Genomic DNA, 19,419 nt, shown 5'->3' on the forward strand with positions numbered 1-19,419 from the left:
ATAGGAAGCTAAATACTCTGATCATTTTAAATACAGAACTTACATGTGAGCACTAACATAAAACATTCTGTAAAGCAACATTTAAATAACTGAAGCCAAAATTTTACAGGTTAAGATTTCAAACTCATACGTTCAGCTTGTGGCAAAGTTCAACATGATTTTCTTTCTGCAAAATGGAGGCACCCTGTTCTATGAAGCTACCTTCTTACTTAAAATGGCCTTTTAAATATGATGTTTAGTGCTGGGGATTGTAGTTGTGTATGGGAATATACAGATACGTATGTGCCTGTGTGCACCCAGAGGGGCAGTCCCATCCTGGGCTGCATCAAAAGAAGTGTGGCCAGCAGGGCCAGGGAGGGGATTCTGCCCCACTACTCTCATGTGACCCCACCTGGAGCACTGTGTCCAGCTCTGGAGCCCTCAACAGAAGAGGAACATGGAACTGTTGGAACCAGTCCAGAGAAGGGCCACAAAGCCAATCCAAGGCCTGGAGCAGCTCTCCTACGAAGACAGGCTGAGAGAGTTGGGGCTGTTCAGCCTGGAGAGGAGAAGGCTCCAGGGAGACATTATAGCACCTTCCAGTGCCTGAAGAGGCTACAGAAAAGCTGGGGAGGGGTTGTTTACAAGGGTGTGTAGTGATAAGACAAAGGCCTTAAACTAGAGCAAGGTGGATTTAGATTAGACATGAGGAAGAAGTGCTTTACAGTGAGGGTGATGAAGCACTGGAACAGGCTGCCTAGAGAGCTGGTGGAGCCCTATCCCTGGAAACATTGACCCCTGGAAGCCCTTGACCAGGCTCTGAGCAACTTGATCTAGTCAAAAAGGTCCCTTTGCACTGCAGGGGAGGCTGGACAAGATGACCTGTAAAGGTCCCTTCCAACCCCACACATTCTATGATTCCATGATTCTATATTATAATGTATATACATAATACACACACCTCTATGTATGGAAGTGGCACGTATATATGTTTTCCTACTAAGTTTCAACTTATGTTGAAGGTTTTGCTGAAACAAATATTTACAAGCCAAGATACAGTCTGTTCTGCACCTGTAGGTCTGATAATTTTACCAGAAACTGGTCAGCACAATTTTTGCTCATGCTTCCAATCTTCTTAAGTGAGAAAAACTAAGAATATTTTCCCATCCTCTAAGGAATTACATTGTTGAGGAAATAGGAACTTTCATTTATGAGAATTTAAGTGTTAGCAATAATAGAACTATGCACATAATGTGCAGGTTTTTTATTTCATAGCCATTGAAGAACAATGTTAAACCAAAACCAGGAGAGAGAAACCTGGGAGAGCTGACCTTCCTCACAACACAAATCTCAACCACACTACTGACCACAATTTAAGTTTTTATTCTAATTAAGCTGATGAAACAGGTATATTGAGCCTGGTTTCCAGGAGGCAGAAAATGCGTTTTATTTCCAAAATGAAAAGCTATTTATCTAAATAAATGCATACACAGATTTCAAAAAATATGCACATTACACAGGTATTGTAGATGCACATCAGTCATTCAGTCATTCTAAGATGAGGCCCTCTCCATACCCTCAGTCCTCTGTCCCCCCTTGAGGGGAACTACCTCAAGATTTTATCAGGAAACTAAAATTAAATTTTCAACCATCAAATGTGTACAGAAAAACCAGGCAATTGATGTTGGTTGAGTAAAAATCTGGGCTATGTTCTATTTTATTACAAGCATAAACGATGTTATTTAGGTTTTAATTTGCAGTTCTGTTTCCATGGTAATTATGGCACTGGAGAAAGGGCACAAGACTTTTTTCACATAGTAAAAAATTAGAAAACGTGGTGTTTGTGCAAGGAGGGGCTGTGTGTTTTAAATAGCAATGTTCAGAAGCTGCACTTTTTTGTTTTCCTATTTGCATTCAGAAACCTTGAAATGTTTGCACAAAGAAAAAAATGAAAAAGTCTTCAAGTATTTTCTATAATATTTTTCAGTCATGTCTCACAATCAGCCCTAGAATCCCAGGCACAGACACAGTCCTTAGTTAGACAAGAGACCTCTAGAGAAAATACCGGAAATTGCAGGAAGTTTCACTGGAGATGGAGAGGCACGATTCCTTCTTTCTTTCAGGGTACAATGAATTTCTCAATATTGCAAAGTGAGATACACAGGAGTGGCATTTTTTTTCCTAAAAAAGACTGTGGCCAAATCCTATGTATAACCACTTTAATTAATTACTGTTCTCCTATAGGATAATTTACTTACTTCTATTATCCATTTGCAGAAGAGTTTCCCACCCTCACAATTTCAATCCCTTATTTAGACATTGATTTAAATTTTGGTATGGTTGAAAAGGGCTTTCTCTGCTGAAGCTGATGTGTTTAGCCTGATTCTTCCAGAATGAAAACTTGCATGTGAGTTCCCAAATGCAAAGCTACTTATTTGACATAAAATATACACAAATCAAGCCGAAGTGCACTTTGATCATGTGTCAAAAGTGAGGGGGTAAAGGCTGGGGCTGAATGTCTCCTGGGATAGCTGGGGATCTCGTAACGGGTCTGTGTTGACATTGGCATAAGGAAGTTTTCCCTGCCCTTTGGAGATCACACACTCTTTGTCACACCACTAGGTCAGTGAGAGCAGTAGATCAACTGGAAGCAGTGAAAACAGTCTCTTCAGAAAAATACTTTTTAACCATTTTTAAAATCAAGCTAGCAGTTGCACTTGCAAGGCAAAGGCAGCAACACAAATTCTGAAGATACTCAGGTCATTAAAGACCTGTTGTTTTCTTTCTCAGGACTAGGATATGTCAACCAGGACAACTCTGTAAGGAATTTGTTTTGCACCACTTAAGTGATTGATCTCATAGGAACCAGGCTGATTTTATATATGAGTCTGGAAAAATCAATCCTGTCTGTAAAAATTCCCTTTGCGAGGACATTGTTCTTCCCTTCTTGTCCCATATGTCGCCATGTCAACAGTGATATTATTTTTGTGAAGTATGTGTAGATGTTAAATACTCTATGACAGTAAACCCACGGAAAGTGTAAGTTACTGAACTGCAGTTTCTGTGTATTTCCATTGCCAGTGCTAACAAATGCCATTTTTAAACAAATTTGCAGATATTTGCCTACCTTTATATTTGTATTGAAACTAAAACTCTGTTCTTTGATATTATTTTGCGCTGAACTGGCAGAAATTTAATCTCCAACTGTGAAATGTGTCTGAAGAGAAGGCATGGTATTCATATCAAAGCACCTAAATGTAGGTGTCATGTTTTCCAAGATAGCAAACAGTCCCAGAACTCCTATGGATTACAGTAGGAAGTGGAGTTCCTTTAAAAAAACAGTCCTTTTTTTTGTGCGGGGGTGTCTTTCTAAAAAGCTACCATAACTGTAAGCACCCACATCTGAACATTCTGGTCTTAGTCAAGTAAGCTATAACCTAACAGTAATAACTGTTATTAAATGCATAGAGAAGCAGTTCTAGGGGAAAAAAAGAACACAGATCACACCGACTTTACTGTGGGTTTACAGAGGAAATTACTTCCAAAAAGGTCAGAACACAAGATGAAAAAAAAAATACCTGTGATTTTATTATTCATGCCATCTGTCTTCAGCCAGGGCTGGTTTTTTCACTGTTCAAACAATAGATGGAATGGACTTTAAATTGGGAGGTGTTGGGGGGAGGGGAGAATAAGAAAAAGAGTGTTCTGTGCCCAAAGAGTAGAGTGTATTTATATAAAGAAAAGCATGAAAGAAAGGGGAAAGCTATGCCCTTAAAAAGGTGATTCTGGAAACTGGAAGGTTTGATGAATATTCTCAGAGAGTTTTATGTTAGAATTATAGTAATATTGTAGTAATGATAATATGATAGCCTTGTGCTTATAATTTGTTTTACTGTTGCATTCAGAGTATCTTAATCACTACTTTTATCATAAAAATATATTCTTTGCTAGTTCTCTTAGTTATTCTGCACAGTCCATTCATGGAGTGCTCAGTTTCATGCGTCAGGGCTTATGTACAAGCAGGGTCCATTAAGACTGCACAGCCACTCTCTTCCAACACCAAATATTTAAATTAACATTAGAAAATTATGTCTGCAGAAAACTGTCTTTTCCTTCTGTTTGGCAAATTCTTACTATGTTTGGAAGAAAAAAAAAAAAAAAAAAAGAATCTGTTTTCCTTGGATCTGACTATACTATGACATTATTTATAATAATTATATTTTAGTGGTATAAAACCTGACCTTAAAATCTTACATAGCTGCAGTTTAAATTAGTAAAGTGTTTTAGGATATTTGCAATGAGCGCTCATGTTTAAGTATAGTAGTTATCTCTAAAGACTAAAATTTCAATTTTACCAAGATCACAGACCTCAGTACAATGGAAATATTTACCTCATACAGAAACATAAGAAAATCTGAAATATTTCAAGTTTTTTGTATGCTTTGGTATATAATACAGGTAAAAATGCAACTGAAAATTAGTCTAATTCAACAGACATCTGGGCAAGCCAGTCTCCAAATCCCCTGCTCTTATCAATGTGGTTTCAGAATTGTTCATTTAACTGTCAAGAAAAGAAGGTATTTTGTATGGGAAGAAAATAGCTATCTGGGGGGTTTTTAAGTGCTATTAACCATGATAGTTTTTGCTTCACAGAACTACAAATGAATACAAAAATATGCTTTCACATCCATTCTGAGCACTGCAAGTGGGCTACAAGAGTTAGGGACTATCATAATCAAATACTTAAAAATTCTTCTGTTAGCGTCAAGGTTTAACTTCTTGTTACAAAAACATGTTCCTGTACAATTTTTTTTAAAGTGTATTTTTAAAATGCAGGATCAAAGATTCCTGTACTGTTTTTAAAATTAACTTATTTAAGCATTTATTCTAAATTCTAGCTCTTTGAACATAGTTGTTGAAGGTGATGGAAAATCAAAATTGACTGATTATCTGACCACTAATTATAGTTTTTGTTTCCAATCTCACAGACACTTTCGTATTTCATTCTCTCTGTTTGTGGGGCTAAATTCACTCCAGTTCCCATCATACTGTTAGCTAAGTTATCAGGTCTGAAGAGTGCTTACAGAGCTGCTTCCACCGAAAAGCTAAAGAGTTTATAACCTGTGGCAAAGGATTGGTAACAAACACTTGCAGAGTGTTGGTATCGTCTATACCTGGTGCGAGTTTGTGTTTTAGCTCCTGTGCTGCCACAATTATGTGACAAGGTTACTCAAGCTCCAGCAAAGGGGTTTAAATTGGTGTGATTTTAAATCCCAGCTGGAGCAGAGAATGCATGCACAGACAGTTATGGTAACTGAGGTGGAAAATTGCTAGACTGCTGCAACTTCACAGAATCATAGAATGCCAGGTTGGATAAGGAGCCTCAAGGATCATCTGGTCCAACCTTTCTAGGTACTGCTATAGTTTATATGAGGTGGCTCAGCACCCTGTCAGGCTGAGACTTAAAACTGTCCAATGTGGGGAAATCTACCACTTGGGAGACCATTCCAATGTTTGATTGTCCTCATGAGGAAAAATTTACCTCTTGTGTCCCCAGGAGTAACTTGTGCCCATGACCCCCTGTCTTTTCCATGTGACTCCTTGTAAACAGGGAGTCTCCATCTCCTTGGTAGCCACCCTCTAAGTACTGGAACATGGTGATAAGGTCTCCCCAAAGCCTTCTCTTCTCAAGGCTGAACAAACCCAGCTTTCTTAGCCTCTCCTCATATGACAGGTCCTCCAGTCCTCTGATCATCCTTGTGGCCCTTCTCTGGACCCTCTCCAGCCTGTCCCATCCTTTTTGTAGAGCAGGATCCAAAACTGAACACAATGCTCCTGGTATGGTCTGACAAATGCTGAGTAGAGCAGGATGATGACTTCTTTATCTCTGCTGGTGATGTCCTTGTTGATGCAGCCCAGCATCCTGTTGGCTTTCTTTGCTGCTGCAGCACAGTGTTCACTCCTGTTGAGCCTGTTATCCACTAAGACCCCCAAGTCCCTTTCCACAGGGCTGCTCTCCAGCCAGGTGGATTCCAGTCTGAAACTTGGTAATGGATAATCCTATGCCCATAACTTGCTGTACAAATAAATAAAATAAAATTAATAATATTTTTTCTTAAATCTTGGCTTCTCTGTGATAGCTTAGAGTTTTAGCTCTTTTTCATACTTTGATTTTTTTTCTCTGTTAGAACTTTCCAAAAGAAAGATGCATGGGAAATGGAACAACAACAGACTGCTGTACTCACAGCCAATGGATACCACAGGAACTGTTGTCCTTCTTTATATGGCCAAGGAAGCATTACTGGTTCAAAAAGTGATAGCACTTTGTCTTCTTATACACTGGAGAGAGGGCATGAAACAAAACCAGATGATAAATCTCCATCACCAGCAGGGTATCCTCTGGGCTTTGGTGGGCTCTGCCCTGAAAAGGCCACAACAGGCAGCTTACTGAGCCCTGCTTACAATGCAGAAGAAATCCAATTATCTGTAAGTAACTATTTTCCTATAACACATATATTCTCAAAGATCCATCTGTGGGCCAAATGCAGCCCTGAAGGAAGCAAAAATTAGATCAACTTGGTTGTCATTATTATTTATACAGTGCCAGCTCAGCAAAAATGGAAATACCTTATCCTTACATCAATGCAGTTTTTTCTGGAGGTGAAACATCCCCTACTAGGCCATCCCTCTGTGCTAATAGTGGTGATGGTAATTACATGTTGTGATGTGACTGTGAAAGAGATTCCTACATTTTAGCTCATTGCCTTCTGTGTTTGGGCCCTCTGCTTCCTGGTGCCTTCTGTAAGGGCACTTGGCTTTAGGTGTCTCTCCATAATGCCTGCAAATTTGCTGCCTTCAGAGCTGTTAGACAAATCAGACTTACTCAGTACTCAATTGATGGATGAAATTGCTGCAACTATTTTCGGGGTGTTAGCTGTTGCATTTGAAAAGGAGCAGGAATTATAACTTCTGTAAGCCTTATTTTTTGAAAAAAGAAGCAGTAATAGTGCAGCATTCTTTCTTTCAGTCTTGTTAGGCTGGAGATTATCAACCTCCATGACAAGTGGGATAAACCCCACTTTGCCTGGGGCAACTTCTTAGGAAAAACATCCCATAATTCTTTGACTTCATGTCTTTCTTTAAATGTGAGTTTTATCCTGTTCCTTAGTATCTTCTGTTCTTTCTTAGGCCTCCACTACAGGCCACTAGTTTTTTCTGCTTGAAAATTTAGCACTTCTTTTCCAGACCTCAGCTACACCATCCTTAAATAATATAACTAACAGATCAGTAAGGAATGGAGTGTAGTTGTCTCTTTGTCCAGCTGTGATACGTGCATCTTGGTACCCAGGAGACCCTGAGCTGCAGGTGTGTGGCTGAGACTCTAGAGAGAGAAGAGGGAAGACCTCAGCATTTACTGGGGGGAACCAGTAGGCAATTTTCTTGCCACTCATCACCTTAAGTAGGAGAGAAGAGAATGACACCAACAATCATCTTCAAGCAGTTTGTGATTGTTGTACCCTGGTTCTGCTGTCCACTTCAGAAATGGATGTGCATCCTTTCCTGTTGGAGAAGTAGCTGCTGGAAGACTGTCTTCATTGTCCAGAATCTCGCTGTAGACAGGCAGCACCACACTGACAGCCTGGGAAGCAGGAATTGCAGTGCAGCCCTTCCTTGATCATGGTCCAGCAGCTGTGTCCTAGTAGTCAGAAAACAGGGGGAGAACCACATTGCCCTGTGTGTTTGACCTCACTTCCATTTTTCTGTTCTTATACTTCACAAGAATTTTAAGTAAATGGCTGTTGGTTCCTCCTGGCTAGGGAGTCTTCCTCTTTAAACTGCTAATTGTAAAAAGAAGGGTTTGGACCTCATTCAGGAAACTCTGATAAATACCAGTTCTCCTCCTTTCTTCTGTCAGAAGTGTCAGACAGAGACACCAGACCACAAAGCTCCTGTTTGCAGCCAGCCCATGGAAAATGTCCATTCTGAGACACTTTTGCAGGCTGCAGGGAAACCGATTTCCCAGCTGGCACTCAGGACAGAGTCAATGCCAAGACAGTTGACTAGATTGTAAGGAAAACACTTTCCAGCTGGTGTGTGGGCAAAGTACATAATGAAACTATTAAACAATGGATAATTCCTGTATAGTGTCTAAGTCCAAATCAGTGGCATTGAAGCAGGTACAAGTTCAGAAGATCACCAGAATTAAATCATCACTCAGACTGACATTGGATACTACAGCTTTCAACAGTCTGTTACTCTAGAGCTCAGGGTTCAAATGGAAAGCAATTGCATCAAGGAGAGAGAGGGGGAAATAACAACAAAAAAAAAAAACAACACAAAACATAAAATATATTGGAAAGCAGAGTTCTTTGACCAAGCTTTCAGGACTGATGTTTCACCCAAGTGAAATCTCCACTATGTTCAAAACTTTTGAAGCTGTTATAACAGACCATTTTTGCTGAAGAATATTTGTAGCACCAATTGTAAACATCAGAATTGCAGGTGATACCTACCAAAATCACTCCTTTGGTATTTAGGGAAGAGAGAAAATAGTCTCTAGGGCTTTAGACAAAGACTTACCTGTCCTCCCAGTAGTGTCCAGACAAGCTTAATATATGTTCCACTGGAGCTTCTGTCCTTTCATGTTCCTACTTAAAGGTTACATGTGTGAAGAAGGTCACCCTTGCCTTACAGTAAGCTAGGTAGCTCAGCAGAGATTCACTGGAAATTCCCAAAACCCCAAAAATTCTTGTTTCAAGGCTTTCGAAGTTTAGAGAAATATTGTTTCTCTGAACAGTACTTTGGAGCATACTCTTTTTCTGAAATGAACCACTTCAGGAATCACAGAACGGTTTGGGTTGGAAGGGACCTTAAGGATCATCTAGTTCCAACCCCCCTGCATGGGCAGGGACACCTCCCACTAGACCAGGCTGCTCAACGCCCCATCCAACCTGGCCTTGAACACTTCCAGGGAGGGGGCGCCCACAGCTTCTCTGGGCAACCTGTGCCAGTGTCTCATCACCCTCACAGGAGAGAATTTCTTCCCAATATCTCATCTAAATCTCCCTGATTCAATTTGAAACTGTTCCCTCTCAACTTATCACTACAAGTCCTTGTAAAAAGTCCCTTCCCAGCTTTCCTGTAGCCTCTCCAGGTACTGGAAGGTGCTCTAAGGTCTCCCTGGAGTCTTCTCCAGGCTGAACAGCCCAACTCTCTCAGCCTGTCTTCATAGCAGAGGTGCTCCAGAGCTCAGATCATTTTTGTGGCCCTTCTCTGGACCTTCATGTCTTTGTGCTAGGGGCTCCAGAACTGGACACAGTACTCCAGGTGGTGGAAGTAGTTGCCTGATCCATTCCCAGTCTCTGGGAAGACTACTCCATAGAACAGTCCAATATCCAGCTTCAAGTTTAATCTTTCCTATAGAAAATAGATAAATAGATAGATAGATAGATAGATAGATAGATAGATAGATAGATAGAACAGGCAATAAGATTATTTGCCACTTCAGAATAGTCCATTTCTACACAATCCCTCCATGTCAGCTGGAGCAAGCAGTTATCTGCCTTGTGCTTCACAATCTTGATCTTTTAACTTGTACTCACAAATAGCTTCTCAGGTTTCTCTTCACACGATGGACAGACATTGTCTCTTTTTGCTTTCAAGACTTGGACAGACAAGAAAAATTGAAGATGTAGCAAAGAAAATGTAAATTAAGGATAGGGAAACTTTCTAACTCTAAGGATGGGAAGATGCTTAATAAGTAGATTGCAATGGAAAGTTGTGGAAATTCTAGCACTGGACATTACTAGGAATCATTTTGACAGTCTTGAGCCTGCCCTGAGGCATGCTGTGGTCCCTGCCTCTCACTCTTAGGTGTTACTGTTACCTAGCTGGTTTGGGACTTAAGTCTTCTAAAAGCTTTCCTGTATGGCTTGGCAATTTCCTGGGCATCTCTTTTTTTATTTTCATGCATGAGCAGAAGCAAGCTGAAGACCGGCACCAGTACCTGCTGTCTAACTACCCAAACAAGTTAGGTTGAAAGCTGAAAGCTTACCAATGAACCCATTTCTATCCAGCTCCAGTTAGAAAACTGAAAGACACAGAGGAAGTGTTATCTGAGAAAAATAAGCTCAAAAAAACTAGGGAAGATGAATCTCAGGTGAGACATGGATTAAAGCAGCTTCTTTATGGTTTTTCTTCCTCAGGCACTGCAAGTAAAGACAATAAATGACATCGTGAAAGAAGAGATCAGAGGCTTGCAAAGCAAAGCTTAGTTGCTAAAAAGAAATGTTGCTTTTTAGAGCTGTTTAGATACAACCTTCTCACAAAGTGCATAGAACACAGTGCATTAGGGACCTATCTAAAATGATAGTGATGTCTGACCCTCAGGCAAGGAGCTGTAGGGAGCCATGATCTGCTTACTTTAAGTGATAAACAATCTTCTCTCAACTCAGAGGGAATTCAGAAATGTCTCATTTGGAGTTCACAGTGTATTTCAAGGAAAAACACATCCAAGTAAGTACCAGTTGAAGCAAGGACACCAGCATGCTAGGAAGATAGCTTGATCATGGGGCCAGTTTGTTTCTAATGACCAGTCAGCAACTGTAAACACTGTTAAAATTAATCTCTTTGAATGTCTTGTAACTTATTTCTGAAGACTAGTGCTCATGTAAAACTTCTGTCCATATGGAAAAGCCCAACATGACTTTCTGTTTGTCTAGGTGATGACACCTGTTAAATTCATATTTCAGGTTCACATTTTCCTATTTAGTACTCTTCTCACTGGAAGTATTTTATTTGCTCAGTATTGAATCAGTGAATTCAGAGCTGGCATTCAGTAAACAAAACACATGATGATCCTGTAAGTAAAGCCTCCAAATCCAGTGTCTTCTTCATAACCAGTACTGCCAACTCTATCATTGAATCCAAATGCCATAAGGAGATTCATTTGTGACCTAGTCCATGAAGGAATGATTGTGCATGTAGCCATGGCTTTCAAAATCTCAGGAACACAGTAGGAAAACGATGATTTAGAGGTGGGACATCATGCATGTATTTATGAGGAAAACCAGGCAGGTGATCTCCCTCCAGAGTTTCTCAAACATCGAAAGATTAAGATTCTTTCTTATCCCTGCTATTGCAGGGACTGATAGAAGAGTGTTATGGCACAAAGTGACCCAGTACCTTTGGGTTCCTTATTCCCACATGGCAAATTAAGTCCCTTTTTCTTCCCTGCCCTGTTAAAACACTAATTTGGTGGGACTGAGAAACGGAAGATTCTGCTTTAACTGTGAATTTTATTTTAGGAGCCCTGTGTATCACAGAGCCTGAGAAAGCCTGTCTCTCTCTAGAAGAATGGCATTTCATTCAGCATTTATTTCCGGCTGTCGCTTACTTGATGTCCTTTGAAAAGAAAAGGGGTCTCCTACAGGAAATCTCTAATCTTGAGATGAAATCTCAAGGTCTACTACTAAGAGTTTGAATAGAATAGGGCTTTAAAGCACTTCCCTAGATAGTATCTTTTGGCTCAATAACCTGCTAAAGGACAGTTTTAAACCAGGCTGAAAGCAAAGACCAAATCTGCCTCCAGTTGCTGTGGAAATAGGGAAAACCTCATTCTGATAGAGCCTAGAATAAATATGTACAGGTGGAATAAAATTGGCCTTATGCACAAAACATTTGAATATTAAGATAATTTCAAGGCATTCCTAATGGATGTGCGGGGAGAGAAACTCCTTTTTACATCCTAGGAAAAACAAAACCAGACATTCTATACTAATAACTCTATCAGTTATTTAAAGTATGTAATAGATTATTTAATTATAGATAATAAATATCAATCACCTTTCTCAGTATGTGATAATATAAAGATATAAAATTATCTTTCTCTTACTCAGGATTACAGCTCCTATACTGTTTTTTCTCAGTCAACTGTTAAAAATACACATAATAAAAATGAATTTATCAATGCAAAGAAATATTGAATTAAATTTTATGTTTAAGAATATCTTTAGGCTGAGAAAAATTATTTCATATTTATTTTGATAAAGACATTCCAATTAATGCATCTCTTACATATTAGCAAAAAGAATTAACAAAAACTCTTGCTTAAGAATTTAGACCTTGTTCCAGCAAAGACTCACTCATGTCCTTTACTTTATACAACTCTGCATCCCATGACAACTATTTTGAGACTCATTTTAGTGTGGCTTGTATCTCAGTCTACTAAATGCTCATTAAATTGAAAGAAGATTCTTCAGTGAGCTACTTGCAGCGAATAAAATTTAGTACATTCTCAAGAATATCAGGGCTTGAAGTTGATAGGACTAAAATGAGCACAGGTTTTCTTCCTGTCTCCAGAAAGCATCACATCACAGAAGCAGAGAGCTAAAATTACAGCAGGCAATCAGCAGTACCCAACACTAGTTATCTTCTGCAGTTCCAAACACCAGATGATTGCCCTCTGTCTTGGTCTGAATTACACGTGACGATTTAGCTGATCCAAAGATTTTGGAGGTTCTGAAGCAGCCTAATTTTGCCTAATGGAATATTTACATTTTTAATGGCAAATCTACATCCTAATGCTGTAAATACCACAGGTATTCAAAAATCATGTTCTCATTATGTCATTTAGGCACCTGAATGCCTTTAAAAATGTAGACCCAAATTCATGTTTTCTTGGAGAGATAATGAAGTGTTATAGTGTTATTAGCTGCTATAGGTTGACATGTTTTTCAAACCTAAAGTTTGATAATGCAAACACATTATAGTACTTGCTATTTTTTACTAACTCTGATTTTCTGTTCATCTCTCAGCCTCCCCCTGAGTTGTCCTTCCTTGCAACCACAGAAAAGTTCCTTCAACAGGAAGAGAAACATACGAGAGAGTTTGAAGAACGTTTAAATTTACACATTGAAGAACTGCAAAGACATTCTGAAAATACTGTAAAAAACTATGCCAGGAGCCAGCAGTGCAGGCATACTTAAGCCAGTCACACAATTAAGAAAATAAAACCAAGTAAACACCCACGGGTGTCTTAGAACTAAAATCTGCAACTAGCTGCTCCATGTATTTAAGCATATTGCCAATGGCATGCGTTTTTTAACACCAAGGATTGAAAAAGATAATCATTATCCTATGGATTTAGGTATATTGGAATTTGACCACATTATAAAATATCATACGCTAAAAATATTCTAAAATATACAGGTTGGTTTTGCATAGTTAAATTGTGGGCAGCAGAGACCCTGTCGCAGCAGGGTCAATTAAGAAAGATACCTTCAATTCTGTGATGGACAGAGGGCTAATAAGTGTAATTATTCCCTTGAAAATATAATCAGCCAAGACAAATTCTCTAGATTGCACAGAACAAGAATAATAGGGGCCTTCAGCCATGTCATTGCTCCTAGCATGAAGAGCTCATCTCTGCTCGGGTTATTGTTGGCCACAGAAACAGCCTCTAGGACTCCTGAGAGGAGAGGCTGGAGCTCTTTCTTTCTTGTGCTCTGAGCCATCGTGGCCCGAGAGAGGAACATGACAAGGCAAAGCACATGTTTTGAAGCCACCTGCATTGCCCCTTTCACCAGGCAGAGCTTGATCTCAGGTGATTTACACACCTGACTTTACTTGTACTTGACAATTTTTAAATCCTGTCTTCAAAAGCACCAGTTTTGTTACTGATGTTTTGCTACTACTTTGTCTCTTTGTTTAACTGCATTGGAATAGGGAAAAAACCTTTAACTTCAGACAGCTCGTTTGAGGTGAGGCCGTAAACCCTCTGTATCTTTCTACAAAACACAAACATGTCAAGCTGAGCAGAGTTAATTCAACTCCATGTACCAAAAAACTGCATAATATCGAGATCCCTTTTATTTGCAATTCATACTGAATTCTTTTGCTGTGCAAGTGAAACAGAAATTACAGACAGTGTTGATGAACCACCAATTTCAGTGAAAGAGACACTGAAGAAGTGCTTTCCAGAAAATACTGTTGCCAACTTCCTGGAAAAAATCTGTATAAAAATAATCCCAGACTGTCAAACAGCTCCAGTTTGTGAGTAAAAGGAGTCTCATTAATATTCAAGACCACAGCAAAAATGTAGATTGTTTTTGGAAGCTATATTTCCATTAAGACAAAATACACTACATCCCACTTACACAAAATACCAAGATTTTAAATACCAGTTTGGCTCGGTTTGCAATAAAATGAGTAATGAAAATGAGGACATCAAAGAACCTTTTACAGGGAAATTCAGGGAAATTACTAGACTCAGCTGGAGGAGCGAGGACTGAATAAAAAGATGACAGAAGGACATCTGAACAAACTAAATATATATGTGTCCTCAATTTCAGGGAAGATGCATCTGGGAGTTTTAAAAGAAGAAATTTAGGAACCTCTGAAAATGAAGCTAAATTTTAAGCTGGGAAAGATCTGTAGAAGCAAAAGGCAGCAAAATGTCTTTCAGAAGGGAAGGAGAAAAAAAATATATAGACTACCAGCCAGTTACCCAGATTCTTTTGCCCACTGCAAGATTTAAACATCCAAGAAGACAGATTATGTTCCAGATCTTCCAAGAAAAATGTGTCCAGTCCAGGCCTGAGGATCCCTCTGCTGATACAGGTCTGTGTGATGCTACAGAATGAATGAATGAAATTATCAAAAGATGAGTAAGAGGGTTTTTTCCAAAGCTTTTTAAGATCTGGCCAAGGGACTAACTTGGGCTAATGGAACAACAGAGTCAATTTCAGCCTGGCTTGTGTGTAACACCATTTAATAAACTTCCTGTGAAAAGCAAAGTGCCTGTATCTGAACAGCCTGTTTGTTTGCAGTTATTTCCTGCTCAGAACATATTATGCCACAAATGTCCTGAGACAGAACGGGCTAAAGTGCCTTTTTTTTAACACATACTTACCCAAAAGGTCACCCTTCTCTTCACCAGCCAAACTGAGTAAAAGTTCCTCATGCAACCATCACAGACATAAACAAGAGCCCACTGCTGCCAGGACCATCAGAGCCCCACTGCTGGTTCTGAGCACTTCACCTGTATGAAAAGGGAGGAACTGGTGAGAGGTTTCTGAAGGAAATATGTTCCTTTTGTTATTGTGCCAAAAACAGCATGTGCAACATGTACCACATTTCAAGTTATTTGGCAAACTAAAAAGTTTTTAAAAGAATGATGGACAGCAGAAATAACAAAGACTGAGAAATTATATATACCTTATGAACAGGCATTGGAGATGGATATTGTCAAAAAAAGGAATAATCAGAAGGGTCCAAGGCTATGAGTGTCTGCAAGCACCAATAAAAATGAAAAAAGAAAATTAATTATTAATCCTAAATACATTTGACAGGACAAGGTGCCACTTTTGGGAGCTACAATCACCCAAAATATACAGAAAATTTCTGCTCTACCTTGTGAAGAGCCAGGCAATGGAAAATGCTTGTAAGCTGCTGGACCTCTTTTATGATTTTTCAAAGCATTACCGAAAAGTATTTTTTTTTGGCTCACAGTTGAAAGAAATGTTTTAAATAAAAAGAACAATGGTTCAGGCTGCCACCAGCTTTTTTCACTGAAGGAAAAACAGGGGTCGTGTGCACGTAGTTGCCAACATGTTTCATTGAGATATAATTTTGAAATAGTTGGTGGTAAAAGAGCTGCCAGACCATTTCTTTCCAATTTGCTTCCCAGAACTTACTCTGATGGGGCTGTCAGTGAAACAACAGCGACTGAACAGAAACATTTAGAAGTGGGTCACACGAAAGTTGGGTGTTCAGTGCATTTTCTTTCTACCATTTCTTACTCTCTTCTTTTTTGTATGGAAAATTCAGGAGTATAAGAATGGGAGAGTGTCTCAGAGACAGCGGGTATTGTGAAGCACAGAGGGACATATAAACAGCAGCAGCACAACACGGTGCCAGGCAAACACAGAAATGGACAAACATGATGAGAAATCTCAGGCACAGCTTTCTTGCTTTTCTGATGAGTCATCTTGAACAGTGGCTTTAGCTTACCCAGCCAAAGGCCAATCAGTCTCTGCTGTGATCAGAGACCCCACAGACAGTGCCCAACCTGCAGTCTCACTGTTGGGGCTCAATCATGGTTTCACTGGTTAGAATTCCTGAGGTAACCATGGTGCACTGGCACACAGAATCAAGCCCACCACCACTTAGTAATTCAGAGCTAGGCTGAGCAGCCTTGGTGGGGATGAGAAAGAAGTCATCAACAGACTGTCTAATGAGATCAGCCCCAGCTGATTTTACATCCACGGTGTGTCATGCCAGTCATCCAAGTTGTATTCACACAGCCAGCTGGGGTATGTGCTGCACCCCACCCAGCCCTGCCCCCTCCTGCCTGTGGGTCTTCCAGAGACCAAACAGCTGGAAGGAGGGAAAGGGCACTGGGGAAAGGTCCTTACCCTGTATCACCTGGATGACAGGATTACGTTTCCATCTAGCTTTACAACTTAAACCAGCCAATTTTATAATTTCACAATCACTTCTGTTTTCCATTTGATTCCATGCAAAATAGCTATCCACTAGATTTTACACCAGCTGCCTTGGGCTGGGGAAGTTTTTTCTCTTCTCAGACACAGCAATCTGCTGAGGAATCACTAGGTTAAAGATTGTCATGGTTTGAATTAGCCAAACCAATGTGGGAATTCTGTGTTGTTTTTTCCTCACTGTAGGGTTCAGATCTCAAAGTTCACTGTGTCTGAGTTACTATTTAATCACATGGACACGCTCAAATCCATAAATAGGCTGTAATTTAATGTACTGCATCTAAATTTACACTAGTGGATTGAGCAACACCCCTAGAGACTGATACACTGTGCTCCAGTCTCCCTTCCTAAACCAACAAACCCATTGGTTTGTCCCTCTCCTCTACCCTTAACCAAACTGCCAGGGGCTTTGAAAGAAATTTATCAAGAATGGTTTTCTCTTACAACCCTTACAACCTCACAAGAACATGTTTGTGTGCAAAGAACAGTCTTAAGTCATCCCATCAGTGAACTTCCTGCGACAGATGTAGGGTTTACTTAATGTGAGGAGCCCTTGTGCAATCCCAGATGGAGACAGAAATCCCACAGACGTTCTGGTCCTTGGTACCCCATGTTAAGCACCATAACAGGAATTTTACTGGTTGAAACAAGTGCACAGAATAGCTCTGTCTGTGGGGATGATGAAGGCACTTGGCTGGGGTGTAGATGGCAGGAGTTGGCTTTGCTGGTGCATGGTGTGTGAACTGGGACTACCTGCCCTGCTAAGAAACTTCTCTTGGTAAGAAACATCTCTGTCACACAGGTTCAAAAAAGAGGATCAAAGTGCAGGCTCGTTCACACCTTCCAGAGCTACAGGAGTGTTCAGAGCTGTACACGTGCCATCTGGGCACCAAACAGAAATCTAAAGAACTGTGCCTTTTCTCTGCTGCGTGCCACTTTCCGAACGTCAGAATGGGAATAAGTAAACGTTTCCTTGTAGAGGGACTAGAACAGAAGACCAAGACCCAGCTCTCTGAGTCGTGGAATCTGTGTAGTGCTCCCTTCAGACCCCGGGGGTGTTGCTGGCTTCTTTCCTTTGGGGAGTGGGGGGCAGGTGTAACAAAGACAGGCATTGACCCAGTGCGGTACTTGACACGATGCCTTTATTTTCTTAGCACGTCAAAGACATTTATGAAACCCCATTCAAACCTTGATCTCTTAAGTATTTGACTCAGATTTGATTTACGCTTTGAAAAACTGTTTTTTAAAAAAATTGCTTCTATAACTTGATTTATCAGAAGGCACTGGCAGGTTTTTAATGGCTTCACCTGATAATGAGCACTCTTAGAAATCATAAGATGCTGCTGAAGAAGCATCTCCACTTGAGTTTTCTGGTAAAATGCTTGTAATAAATCATTCAGTTTTGCCCACAAGCCACTGTATGCTGGGAAAAGGTTTGAGACCCTTTTTCTAAAGCATTTTTGAAGGCAACTGACACTTGGGAGTAACACATACAGTTAGAACACCAGAGACACAGTTACACCTTCAGCTGAGAAGTACACAGGAGCTGACATTTGAGCAACTGCCATTAATTTACTTCCCGATTACTCCCAGTGATTGTTGACAGGTCCTGTCTACAGAGGATTCATACCATTTTCCAAACGCACATTCCTACATCCGATACTAGTAAAAGGGAACTTGGAAGAAGATGTCAGAATCCAGCTTCATTGTTTAGTAGTAGTAGTATTTTTTTTTAAAAGATTCAAACTGTGAAATAAATTCTAGCTTCTGCATAAACAACAGTTCAGGATGTGTGACACTATTTTCCTCTCAATTAGCACTCAGAAAACAGCACATTTCAGGGAATTGGAATACACAATGTCTCTTATTAGCATTAAGAGAGAGTCTCCAAAGAGATTTTTATGGTGACCTGAAGAATTTGCTGATGACAAGAGACAAAGGGAGGGCATAAGAAAAAAGCAGCAGAAATTAAACATCTCATTAGAAAAATAATCTTAATTATTATCTAACCCAACTGACCTTTTACCAATTTAGTTGTTATCAGCCAGTTAATTGCTCTTACGTGTCACAGACCCAACTCTTGCAGAAAATGAAGGGTGAAAAAAAATCATGTAATGACTCTGAGCAGTTTCAGAGAAGGCTTTCCAAATTAGAGATATTGCTCAGGCTGATAAAAAAGCCATGCAGGTGGAACAGACTGAAATAAACCTGCTACCTGGAGAAGGGAGAGACACAGGGACTTTGTTAGAGCTGTCAGAAAGTACCATGGGACCAGCAGGGAGAGGAAAACCTTGGTTAAGAATCTATGGAAGAGGAAGATGAGGAAGATGAATCCATGGGAGAGGTTAGCAGAAAGTTTGCTTCTAATCTAGACACGATGCCAAATACCCCACAGAACACCCATATTTAAATTACACACACTTCCTCAGGTACAAATTTGATTCAAGCTGGACACCTCCTCTGAAAAATGGGCAAACTATCAGAGCTCCATGGCAGCCATCCCTGACTGCAGATAACATAAAAATAGGGCAAGAAGGATTCGGTGCCTGGGAGAACAGAAACAGCTGGGAGATGACACGGAGTAAGCAATGACTTTTACAGACTCCTGGTTTCAGATCTCTCCAGCTGAAGGCAGCAGTTCCCTCTACCAAAGCACTGGTAACTTCCAGTCTCATCACATGCCTCAGTGAGCACAGGGGTCCCACAGCTGCCTTCCTGCTGGACACATGGGGGTGAACACACTGCTGGGCATCCCACGGTGACCATCTCTGCATAGTTTGTTGTGCACGTATCCCAACTCTTCCTTCTAGTTCTTAGCAAACCTTATGTTTCTAAAACATCTTGGGCCTGCAAGGCCAGATTAATTTTAGGCCAGTGGCAAAGCATCCTGAGCCGAGGCCACCCCAGAGTCACTGGCCACCTGCCTCACCTTGGGCTGTGT

At 40.2% G+C, this 19,419-nt stretch overlaps 1 protein-coding gene across 1 annotated transcript in view; it reads left to right on the forward strand.

The window, feature by feature from the left end:
* Positions 1 to 12,965, forward strand: part of DEUP1 (deuterosome assembly protein 1) — a 99,026-nt gene extending 86,061 nt beyond the window's left edge. Inside the window, exons 14-15 of the mRNA XM_051644103.1 lie at positions 6,168 to 6,465; positions 12,795 to 12,965. Of these exons, the coding sequence (XP_051500063.1) occupies positions 6,168 to 6,465; positions 12,795 to 12,965 (469 nt within the window). The remainder of the gene's footprint in view (positions 1 to 6,167; positions 6,466 to 12,794) is intronic.
* The last annotated feature ends 6,454 nt before the right edge of the window (positions 12,966 to 19,419 follow it).

Source organism: Apus apus, chromosome 1, assembly GCF_020740795.1.
Source record: "Apus apus isolate bApuApu2 chromosome 1, bApuApu2.pri.cur, whole genome shotgun sequence".
Lineage (NCBI taxonomy): Eukaryota > Metazoa > Chordata > Aves > Apodiformes > Apodidae > Apus > Apus apus.